Source organism: Choloepus didactylus, chromosome 13 (assembly GCF_015220235.1).
Source record: "Choloepus didactylus isolate mChoDid1 chromosome 13, mChoDid1.pri, whole genome shotgun sequence".
NCBI lineage: Eukaryota > Metazoa > Chordata > Mammalia > Pilosa > Megalonychidae > Choloepus > Choloepus didactylus.
Genome location: NC_051319.1, coordinates 75,040,515 through 75,052,662, shown reverse-complemented (window position 1 = coordinate 75,052,662; position 12,148 = coordinate 75,040,515). Strand labels below are relative to the sequence as shown.

The window sequence follows — 12,148 nt, the reverse complement described above, 5'->3', positions numbered from 1 at the left end:
TAGCGAGTGTGAACTGCTCACTACAGGTACGCATCCCCAAAAAACAGACAGAGGCTTTGGGTGACGACTGACCTTGGAGAGCCGGAGGGTCGCCTTGGACTGGGTCTGAAGGGGACTATGTTTCTTTTTCCGCTCAGTGGAGAAAGCCCCAGTCATTTTCAGTTTCCAGGGCTGTGACTCAGGGAAGGGCGGAGACAGCACAAGCAGAGAGCGAGACCATTGAAATGCTAATGACCTCCACCTGGGGGCTCTGTCTTCTCTAGGAGGAAAGGGGTGGGGCCCTTTCCGTTCAGAACCAGACCCCAGAGCCTGGGGGAACATGGCCATACCTTCTCACACCAGTCAAGAATTATAGGCTAACAGGCACCACCTGCTGGGCAGAAAAGCACAGTGACCTGAGGCATCACAGGGTGGTGCAATTTTCTAAGACATACCCTCAGGGAAACCAGATACTGAATATTTCTTTCCTCTGGGACCTGACCCTGTTCTGGTCTGGGAAAACCTGATTTGGATAACCAAGGAAACCATGCCTAGACAACAGAAAATTACAACCTACACTAAGAAAAACAAAGTTATGGCCCAGTCAAAGGAACAAACGTACACTTCAACTGAGATACAGGAATTTAAACAACTAATGCTAAATCAATTCAAAAAGTTTAGAGAAGATATTGCAAAAGAGATAGAGGCTGTAAAGGAAACACTGGGCATATATACGGTAGAAATCAAAAGTTCAAAAAAACAACTAGTAGAATCTACGGAAATGAAAGGCACAACACAAGAGATGAAAGACACAATGGAAACATGTAACAGCAGATCTCAAGAGGCAGAAGAAAACACTCAGGAACTGGAGAACAAAACACCTGAAAGCCTACACGCAAAGGAGCAGATGGAGAAAAGAATGAAAAAATATGAGCAACGTCTCTGGGAACTCAAGGATGAAACAAAGTACAATAATGTACGTATCATTGGTGTCCCAGAAGGAGAAGAGAAGGGAAAGGGGGCAGAAGCAATAATAGAGGAAATAATCAATGAAAATTTCCCATCTCTTATGAAAGACATAAAATTACAGATCCAAGAAGCGCAGCGTACTCCAAACAGAAGAGATCTGAATAGGCCTATGCCAAGACACTTAATAATCAGATTATCAAATGTCAAAGACAAAGAGAATCCTGAAAGCAGCAAGAGAAAAGCGATCCATTACATACAAAGGAAGCGTAATAAGACTATGTGTGGATCTCTCAGCAGAAACCATGGAGGCAAGAAGGAAGTGGTGTGATATATTTAAGATACTGAAAGAGAAAAACCGCCAACCAAGAATCCTATATCCAGCAAAGCTGTCCTTCAAATATGAGGGAGAGCTCAAAATATTTTCTGACAAACAGACAGTGAGAGACTTTGTGAACAAGACACCCGCCCTACAGGAAATACTAAAGGGAGTACTACAGGGTGATAGAAGATAGGAGTGCATGGTTTGGAACACAATTTTGGGAGATGGTAGCACAACAATGTAAGTACACTGAACAAAGGTAACTATGAATATGGTTGAGAGAGGAAGGTGGGGAGCATGTGAGACACCACAAGAAAGGAGGAAAGATAAAGACTGGGACTGTGTAACTTGGTGAAATCTACAGTATTCAACAACTGTGATAAAATGTACAAATATGTTCTTTTACAAGGGAGAACAAGCAAATGTCAACCTTGCAAGGTGTTAAAAATGGGGAGGCATTGGGGGAGGGATGCAATCAGCATAAACTAGAGACTGTAACTAATAGAATCATTGTATCATGCTTCCTTTAATGTAACAAAGGTGATATACCAAGGTAAATGCAGATAAGAGGGGGGGATAAGGGAGGCATGTTAGACACTTGACATTGGTGGTATTGTCTGATTCTTTATTCTACTTTGATTTAAGGTTATTTTTCCTTTTGCTGCTTCCTGTCATTTTTTTTTTCCTCTTTCTTTTGCCTCTCTACCTTCTTTGACTCTCCCTCTTGCCTTGTAGAAGAAATGCAGATGTACTTATATAGATAGTGGTGAAGGTGGTGAACACATAAATGTATGACCATGCAGAGAACCATCGATTATTTACTTGGGATGGAATGTATGGTGAGTGAACAAAACCATATTAAAAAAAAAATGGGGTGATGACAAAACCTCGAGGGCAATATACTGCGTGAAATAAGCCAGACGCTAAGGACAATTATGGCAGGGTCTCACTGATAGGAACTAATCATAATATGTAAACTCATAGACATGAAATATAAGGTACCAAGATATAGGACGAGGCTTAAGAATGGGGAGTGGTTGCTTAGTATGAGCAGAATGTTCAATTAGGATGAACTTAAATGTTTGGAAATGAACAGGGGTGTTGGTAGCAAGATGTGAGAATAACTAACAGCGCCGAATGGTGTGTGAATGAGGTGGAAAGGGGAAGCTCAGAGTCATATATGTCACCAAAAGGAAAGTTGGAGGTCAAAAGATGGGAATGTATAAAACTGAACCCTATGGTGGGCAATGTCCATGATCAACTGTACAAATACTAGAAATCGCTTCCATGAACCAGAACAAATGTATGACAATACAATTAGAAGTTAATAATAGAGGGGCACATAGGGAAGAACTATATACCTATTACAAACTATATACTACAGTTAGTAGCATTTCAACATTTTTTCATAAACAGTAACAAATGTACTATACCAATACTACGAGTCAACAATTGAGGGGGGTTGGTTAGGGATAGGGGAGGATTAGAGTTTCCTTTTCTTCTTTTCTTTTTTCATCTATCACTTTATTTCTTGTCTGGAGTAATGAAAAGTTTCTAAAAATTGAACAAAAATTAAGTGTGATGGATGCACAGCTGTATGAGGGTACCCAGGGGCAAGTGATTGTAGACTTTGGATCTTTGGATAATTGTATGTTATCTGAACAATCTCAATAAAAATGAAAAAAAAAAAAAAAAGTTAATCTATTCCTGTGGGTGGGGAAACACAGTAAGTAGGACCTTTGGACTAGACTATTCAGTTAATGTGTGACCCACCTCATTCAGGATAGGTCTTAATCCATTATTAGAGTCCTTCAGAAATGGAATGGGGAGAGAGAGAGAGAGGGAGGGAGAGGGAGGGAGAGGGAGGGGGAGAGGGGGAGGGAGAGAGAGCGAGCGAGCGAGAGAGCCATGTGTGCTGGTTTGAATGTATTACGCCCCCAGAAAAGCCATATTCTTTGATGCAATCTTGTGGGGCAGACATATTAGTGGGGATTAAGTTGGAATGTTTGGATTAGGTTGTTTGCGTGGAAATGCGCCCCACCCAACTGGAGGTGATAACTCTGATGAGATAATTTCCATGGAGGTGTGGCCCCACCCATTCAGGGTGGGCCTTGATCAGTGGAGCCATATAAATGGGCTGACAAACAGAAGGAACTCAGTGCAGCTAAGAATGACCTTTTGAAGAGGAGCTACAGCCAAGAGGGACACTCTGAAGAAAGCACAGGAGCTGCAGACGAGAGACAGTTTGAAGACAGCCGTTGAAAGCAGACTCTTGCTCCAGAGAAGCTAAGAGAGGACAAAGCCCCCAAGAGCAACTAAGAGTGACATTTTTGAGGAACTGCAGCCTAGAGAGGAATGTCCTGGGAGAAAGCCATTTTGAAACCAGAATTTTGGAGCAGATGCCAGCCACATGCCTTCCCAGCTAACCCAGGTTTTCTGGACACCATTGGCCATCCTCCAGTGAAGGTACTCGATTGCTGATGTGTTACCCTGGACACTTTATGGCCTTAAGACTGTAACTGTGTAACCAAATAAACCCCCTTTTAAAAAGCCAATCCATCTCTGATGTTTTGCATTCCGGCAGCATTAGCAAACTAGAACACCATGGAAGCAAGAAGCTGAAATTGATGAAACCTAGAGGAGAAGGGGGAGATGAGCAGATGCTGCCACATGCCTTGCCATGTGCCAAAGGATCACTGGTAGCTGGTCTTTGGGAAGAAAGCATTGCCCTAATGATGCTTTGACTTGGACATTTTCCTGGCCTCAACCATAAGGAAATAAATTCTTAATGTTTAAGCCAATTCATTTCATGGTATAGCTTTGAGCAGCCTAGGAAACTAAAAACAGATGGGTACCTTTTACAGTGCTGCTGCCTCATGTACAGTATGGTAAATCCTTAGTCTCACCTCATGGGCACAAGTCCCAGCATTTCATCACGCCGCTTTTGTTTTTTCTTTAACTCTGATTCTGTTGACTTCAGTTTATCTGGAGCAAGTCTCAGCTTTGATTGCAAATCACTGATGACTTCTTGTAATTCAGTCTCTGTCTGAAAAACCCTCTGACAGACAGGGCAACATGACTGGTTTTCATCTGTTAGCTGAGTAATGAATTGGGAGTAAACTGCCGTGGCTCCAGCCAACATGGCTATTTTCAGAAAATAAATATATCTCCAGTGAGAAGAATGCAAAATATAGTTAATATGGTCACATCTTTTTTGTATAAATTATTCTCCTCCTTGCTTTATAAACATACTATGTAAGAAACCAAAATTTTGATACTTAAATCTTCCAAAGGGATTTGTGTAAATTATTTTTTGTTAACATACAAAAAGTGTAATAACATTTAACACTTGTTGAGAGCTGACTATGTGCCAGGCACCACGCTAAGGGCTTTACACCTGTATTATCTCATATACTCCTTCCTAATAATTGTCCTCATTTTACAGATGATGAGCCTGGATTAAAGGAAGCTTCAATAATTTTCCCAAAGTCACAGAGAAAGTAAGTTGTGGAGCTGGGACTGAAACCCATGCCACTTGGCTCCAGAACAAGATTTTTAAATCTCCTATCCTTAATAGTTAATTGTAAATGAACACTCAAAGCATTCAAGTGCCTTGATAATATAAAGCAGATTACTTACCTCGCTGTTTTGAGGATTTTTCAATTTCCTCCTTAAGCCTGTCTAAATCACTTTCAAAATCCTGGCTACCACAAACATCAAACAGCTTATCTTCATAACTGGACAACTGCTCTTCCTTTCTTTTTAGCTCATTAGTTATATGATTTTTGTTTTGCTCAGCTGAAGCCAGTTCTTTGCTAAAATAAAAACAAATATTTATTATAATTTTAAAATATGAGAAATGAGTTTGAAAAGTGTGAATAAGTAGACACAAGAGAAAGTCTGCCAACAAATATTACAAAGGTTTGTTATGACCAAACACTTTCTTTAGAAGTCATGGCAATTATCTACTTCTGCCTTAACTCTTCCCCTGAGACACCGACTTACCTGCCAACTCTGGTCAGCTGCAGGCACCCAGAAAAACGTGCTCAGGCAAAATTCTGCCTAGTTTATGGGGGCTCATGGTCAGGTTCCAAATTAGGATCCTTAGCAAGCAGAAGATACTTGCAGGGTTTACTGGAGAGGAGAAGAGAACCTTCTCCTAATTCTCTTTGGTCCCTTTCACAACATTATTTCCCCACCCTCTTGTAAAACCTTTCTGTTCCTTACTGCTGTCCTCTTACTTTCTGATCACTTATTTCCTCTTGTTCATCAAGGAATTTGTTTACTCCTTAAAATTTATCTCCATCCCAACTTTTGAACATAATTCTAGCCAACCTCAATGTCCACACAGATTGGGGATTTTTGCTTTGCAGGTTATGATGCACTAGCAAGACGTGCTGGTTTGAATGTATTGTGTCCCCCAAATGCCATTATCTTTGTGGTCTTGTGGGACAGAAGTTTTGGTGTTGGTTGGATTTGCTTGGAGTGTGCCCCACCCAGCTGTGGGAGATGATTCTGATGAGATGTTCCCATGGAGGCGTGGCCCCGCCCATTCGGGGTGGGCCTTGATCAGTGGAGCTATATAAATGAGCTGACTCAGAGAGAGGGAACTCACGGAGTGCAGCTGGGAGTGATGTCGTGAAGAGGAGCAAGCTTGCTAGAGAGGAACGTCCTGGGAGAAAGCCGTTCTGAGGCCGGAGCTTTGGAGCAGATGCCGGCTGCCTTCCTAACTAGCAGAGGTTTTCCGGACGCCACTGGCCATCCTCCGGTGGAGGAAGCCGATTGCTGAGGTGTTACCTTGGACGCTTTGTGGCCTTAAGACTGTAACTGTGTAGCGAAATAAACCCCCGTTTTATAAAAGCCTATCCATCTCTGGTGTTTTGCGTTCTGCAGCATTAGCAAACTAGGACAACACGTAATCAATTTAATGCAGTATTTAGCGTATTTAAGAAGAGAAAACAGAACATAATAGCATAGACTGTACATAGTAAGGATAGGTGCCATTTTGAGAAATTTGTTTCAGATCAATGGGTGTTTGAGTGTACCTGTGCTTTGTCATATTATTTCTCATTGTGAATCAGTAAAAATTTGGAGAAAAAATTGATGTAGGTGCTATTTTCACCATCCTAGCCATCAATGAGCACTGCTCTCATTAGGGTCACCAATAACCTATGTGCCAGGCACAGTCTTCATCTTACTCAACCTCCTGGCAGCACCAAACATTTGAGATTCCTTCCTTGAAGGACTATCTTCCCAACACACCCAGACACACTTCTGTCTGGCTTTCACCCTAGTTCCCTGGGCAAGTCCCAGTTTCCTTCACTTGCTTCTCTTCCTTTGCCTGCCCTCTAAACGTTGGTGTTTTTTTCCCATGTGTCTTGACTGTAACCCCTTCTCTTCTTTCTACATACCTTCCTCAAGGTGACATGACTTATAGTAATGACTTTATTATTATTTATGTAGCAACAACTCCCAATCTCCTAAACTTTAATTTCCAATATTCTACTCCCTAACATATATTTTCACAAGAAGTCCAAATGGCCAAAGGCACATTCACTATCTTTTCAAAAATCTGTGCAGAATTATTGACCCTTTTATTTAACCACCATTCAAGGTGAACTTTGAGAAAAATTATCATGTCTTAACAAGGATCACTCACAGAAATGAAAAGAAATGAAAAGAGAATTTTAGAATTTTAAACTTAGGTCTACAAACTTTCAAGAGAAAAAGGGTCCAAATTACTAACCATTACCATTTTACTTGTAAAATATATGAGAATTAAAATCAATTAACAAGTCACACTATTTCATAACAATTAATGACTTAAAAACAATTAAAAATGAAAGCACAAAATAAGATGTAATTCTATTACATCTCCAAATATTACAACTACTTACTTCAATTTGGCAAGTCTGTCCCTGGTCTGATTAATTTCTTTTAATTTACTATGAAGCCAGTCTTCAAGCTGTTTCTTGTTTGGAAAATATCCCAGCAATGAAGTTAATTCATCACTGTGCCTAGATTTTATTTTTCTGATTTGTTCATCTTTGTCAGCCTACAGGTAAAAAACACCTTTTAAAATAAAGCCTGATATCTGCACTTTATATCAAGAACTCAAATAAATCCTAGATTGACTAAAGTTCTAGGCTTAAAAATTAAATTATAAAAATGCAAGAAGAAAATAAATTCTTTAAAGTCTTGAGTGGGGATAGCCTTTGTTAACACATATGACAATATAAAAATTTAAACTTCTGTATGATAAAAGTTAATAGCAATATGCATGAGTGTCTGTGTGTATATACTTCTGTATTACATATTTGTTGCAATTAAAAATAACTTTTAAGCTTGACAGTCTATTTTATAGAGTATTAAGTTTATTCAACCGCTAAAATACAAAGCCAATACCAACTAAATACTTCATAGTGTATCAATTATGAATGCATGATGAGCTATTTTAAATACTAGAAACTATAATTACAACAAAAAGAAAAGTCATACTTTGTCTTTGGTCAGCATCTCCATCTGGGTACGCGTTGTGGTATGATGGTTTAACTGCTCCATCTCCTGGTCCAATTTACGAAGAGTCCTGTCTAGGTCTGCTTTCTCATTTTGTAGGTTTATTACTTCTGTTTTTAGGGTTTCTACATTGCTGTTTTTCTCAGCCTTGCTTAGCTCATGTTCCTAATCAATAATTCATCAGATGTACAGGTTTACATATTTTGTGTAAGTATAAAGCTAATGACAAAGTATATTAGAAATCAGTTGCTCCTCAGAATGGTCAAAATATCTGTTTGCTTTTATCTAACTAGAGAAAAAAACATAATGGGCTACAAATAGTTAAAGGAAAATCTTATTTCCTTCCTATGATATAATGTTAGAAAATGAGTAAATAAACCTGGAAGGGTCAAACAGGAGGGAAAAATAAGTTGTTGCAAAACTGGGAGAAATGTATCTAAGTACATGAATTAGTGACTCTTCGTTCAACAATAGGTATTTATTAAGCAATAAATATTTAATAAGTATTTATTACGGAACCCACTATTTTGCCTGGCATTGTCTAAACAATAAAAACAGTGTAATGCGGTCCCTGACCTGTGCCTCCTACCCCAACAAGACAATATTATTATGATAAAGTGCTAAACTAACAAAGACGTACATGAGATGGTGAGTTAGGGGGCAGAAATAAATGTTAATTTAAATTATCAAGATGGGAGTTAAGAGAGGGATTTGCTAAACTTTAGGATGATTACTTTGGTGACAGAGGTATGAAGGAAGTGGTCAGATTAGAAGTAAAGAGATCTGGAAATTCTTGAAAAGAGAATTCTCATGCTCCACTCTCAGAGGTTTCGGTTTGGGAGGTCTGAGGTAAGGCCTGAGCATAAATATTTTTAAAAAACGCCCTAGGTGATTCTAATTTTCAACCCACCAGGTCCAAGAGCCAAAGAATTGAGTGATCAAGATATTCAGATGAATTCATTTTACATGCGATCAATAGACAAGGTGGATAGTTTATTAAATGCCATAATTTTAGGATTAGCAATAGATAAAATATTTTAGAATATAAGATTCTGAATGTCTCATGCCTTAAAATTATTAGATTACTCAAATAATATCTTACAGCTTTTGTGAGCTCCTGATCCAGTTCAAGAATCCTGTCTGAAGATCCTTCCAACTGCTGTAATTCATATTTCACATTTTTCAGCTCATTCTGCTTCTTACTTAGGATTTCTGATTTTAGCTCAATTATTCTTCCAAGTCCAGTTTTCTTATCCCTTATCTCCTCTATCTGTTTTTGTTTGAGAGTCTCTTTTTCTGCAAAGTCATTCTAAGCACATACATGAAGAAAGGGAGAATTAACAATTTTTCACTAACAATTCATTTAGAAAACATACATATTGCAAATGTAACACATATCCACTAATGAAAATATGGAAAAGTATAACAAACATCACCCACAGATAATCATTAAGTTTGAGCAAAATTTTCTTTTGCAATTAGCTTTAAAAAGAAATTTTACTTAAAACCTAAAACAAAAATGTAGTCATTATTAAGTTAAAAAATTTGCCTCCATTTTTTTCTAGCTCATAGCAGATTCTATCCTAACTTTAACCTAAAATGATTCCAAAATATGATCCATCCAAAAATTAACACAATTCAACTAAAGAATCTGACACAAACAAACAAAAACAACCAACACTATATTTCAAAATATTTACCATCAGTTGGCTGACAGTTTCTGATTCCCTTTCTTGTCTCTCTCTCACAAGTTTGTGAAAATTTTTAATCTGTCTTTCACTGAATGGTCCACGCTCAAAACCATCCAATTCTAGCTGTGCTGCCAAAGACTGAATTAATGAATCTCTAGCTCGGATATGCTCTTGATGGCGATCTGCTTGCTGCTGCAAACGACCTTTAAAAAAACCACCATATTAATTCTTTTACATTTAGCTGACTTTTAAAAAGTGAGATAAATTGTAGATTCACATACAGTTGTAAGAAATAATATAGAGAGATCCCTTGTACATTTTGTTGTTTCCCCCAATGGTAACATTTTGTAAAACTATGGTATAATATCACAGCCAGGAAACTGATGTTGATGCAATCCACCAACCTTATTCAGATTTCCTCAGTTTCCTTTGTACCCATTTGTATGTGTGTGTTTATCAGGGTCTATATAATTTTATGACTTGTGTAGGTTCATAGATCCATCAGATTAAAGATAGTGAACAATTCCAACACCAAAAGCATCCCTCTTGTTTTTTACAATCATAACTATACTTGCCTCCCTTTCTACCCCACCTGGCAACCACTAATCTGCTCTCCATTTCCAAAATTTTGTCATTTCAAAAATGTTATATAAATGGAATCACACTGTATGTGCAGACTGTTTTGTGTTTTTTGCCATTAATTTCCTAGAGAGTCATTACTCGTGCAGGAAATGCAGAATTATTATAATGGGAAAAAGACCAAGTAAACATTCTGTCTTACCCTGTTCAACAAGCAGTTCTGCTTTTTCTTGATTGAGCAGCCTACATTCTTTATTTAATTTTTCCAGTTCACGCTGACCATCTACTAATCTTCTTTCCTTTTCTCTTACTGTCCTCTGGTGATTATGATACAAATCATTTAGTTGCTCATCAGTCCCTTGAAAAACCTGCATAAAACCAAAATAAAAAGTTTAATGTATAAATATAAGAATATATGAAATATATTACCACTTCGAGGTAGCACATATGAACAAAAGCTTACTCAAGCCCTTATTTTAGCATATACATAGAAGTAACACAAACATCAAGATTTGTATTTGTTTTTTTTGTTGTTTTTTTACAAAATGTGGATGGCAAAACCTATTCAAAAGAGTTTTATTACAATAACCCCAAATTTCTGGAGTAGAATAAAATTCTACCACCACAAACCTTTTCCATTTTCTGTTCCAGTTCACTATTATCTTTCTCCATTTGCTTCTTTCGACTATCCAAGGCTTTAATTTCATTGTCAAGTCTCATTATTTTGGAGAGATTCTGTTCAATTTCTTTTAGACGATTCTGAAAATAAAGAACCACTATGCATAAATAAAATTTGCTATAGTTCACACTGCTGGTGGATAGAGAAATAAGATGTGCCAGGGTCAGGCACTTAGTAAAAGTGATCTCATTTAATGATAACAACTACTCTGCAAAGAGAATATAGAGAAACTAAGAACCAGAGACATTAAGTAACTTGCCCAAGGCCTCACAGCTAGTAAAGAAAAGCAGGAATTAATTCTAAGTTCTAATTCTAAACCCATGTCCTGCCCTTAACACCTCCCATAAAAGTCATTCATTCCATGGGCACTTTAGAGCCACATCAAGTAAAGAATCACATTTTAAGAACGCAATCCTTAGAAAGCTAACTATATATTTAATTTATTAAAACAATTAGAACTACTCAGTGAGCTAGAAACTCATGGGGAATCACCAGTGCATTCTGGGCCAGTAGGTATATTTACATGGGAGACTAAATCTTCCCTTAAGTTTGCTTGAGCACAGAGGACTCTGAGCAAGAAAAGCATGACAAATGATCTCTGGCTGCTTCTTTCACCAATGACAGCTGAATGCCTCATCTAGGAATAAATATGACCACGTGCAAGGCATCTCTCCTTGCATGACACTGGGAGTACTCATCCCAAGTTAGCTTACATGATTCTTTTTATGATTCCAAGGCTGATCAACTCTACTCCTAAGACATTTTTAGAATCTAAACTTTAAACTAACATATTACACTTAAGACACTACAGTGCTTAGACAACAACTGCAAGCTTTCTTAGCTGCACCAAAATACCTCCTCAATTTTAATGTCATTTAATAAAATTATACGAATATCATACTCTGTGATTTGTTTATTAATTTAAAATATGAACTTCATTTACTTTGTTCAATAATGTATCCCTAGCACACATAATAGTGCTCAATAAATGTAAGCTGAGTGAAAGAATGAGATTTGAAATAAGTAATTGCACCAATAAAAACAATCATAGCGATCACTGATTGAATGCCTACTATGTGCCACACATTGTACTAGGTGCTGACATATATTCTCTCTAATCTTTACAAGAACTATATGCTAAGTAGAAGACTCAGAGACAACTGATTTGTACAAAAGCAAACAATTAAGACTGGGAGGTGGAACTGCATAATGGTTAAGACTATAGGCTCTGAGTACTAGAACAACTGGACATCAACATGTAAAAATTAAACCTCAACCCTTACTTGGTACTATATTAAAAAATTAACCTGAAATAGTGCATAGGCTTAAATCTAAGAACTAAAACTATAAGACTTCTAGAGGAAAACACAGAAGAAAACCTTTGGGACCTTGAATTAGGCAAAGATTTCTTACGAA

At 37.7% G+C, this 12,148-nt stretch overlaps 1 protein-coding gene across 5 annotated transcripts in view; it reads right to left on the bottom strand.

Moving 5' to 3' along the window:
* RAD50 (RAD50 double strand break repair protein) overlaps nucleotides 1-12,148 on the bottom strand; it is a 289,914-nt gene that overhangs the window by 56,838 nt on the left and 220,928 nt on the right. For all 5 annotated transcript variants that reach the window (XM_037801333.1, XM_037801334.1, XM_037801335.1 and 2 more), the window contains 8 exons: nucleotides 10,684-10,812; nucleotides 10,256-10,421; nucleotides 9,484-9,677; nucleotides 8,886-9,092; nucleotides 7,766-7,948; nucleotides 7,165-7,322; nucleotides 4,907-5,082; nucleotides 4,174-4,411 (listed from right to left, as the gene is read on the bottom strand). In XM_037801333.1, the coding sequence (XP_037657261.1) occupies nucleotides 4,174-4,411; nucleotides 4,907-5,082; nucleotides 7,165-7,322; nucleotides 7,766-7,948; nucleotides 8,886-9,092; nucleotides 9,484-9,677; nucleotides 10,256-10,421; nucleotides 10,684-10,812 (1,451 nt within the window). The remainder of the gene's footprint in view (nucleotides 1-4,173; nucleotides 4,412-4,906; nucleotides 5,083-7,164; nucleotides 7,323-7,765; nucleotides 7,949-8,885; nucleotides 9,093-9,483; nucleotides 9,678-10,255; nucleotides 10,422-10,683; nucleotides 10,813-12,148) is intronic.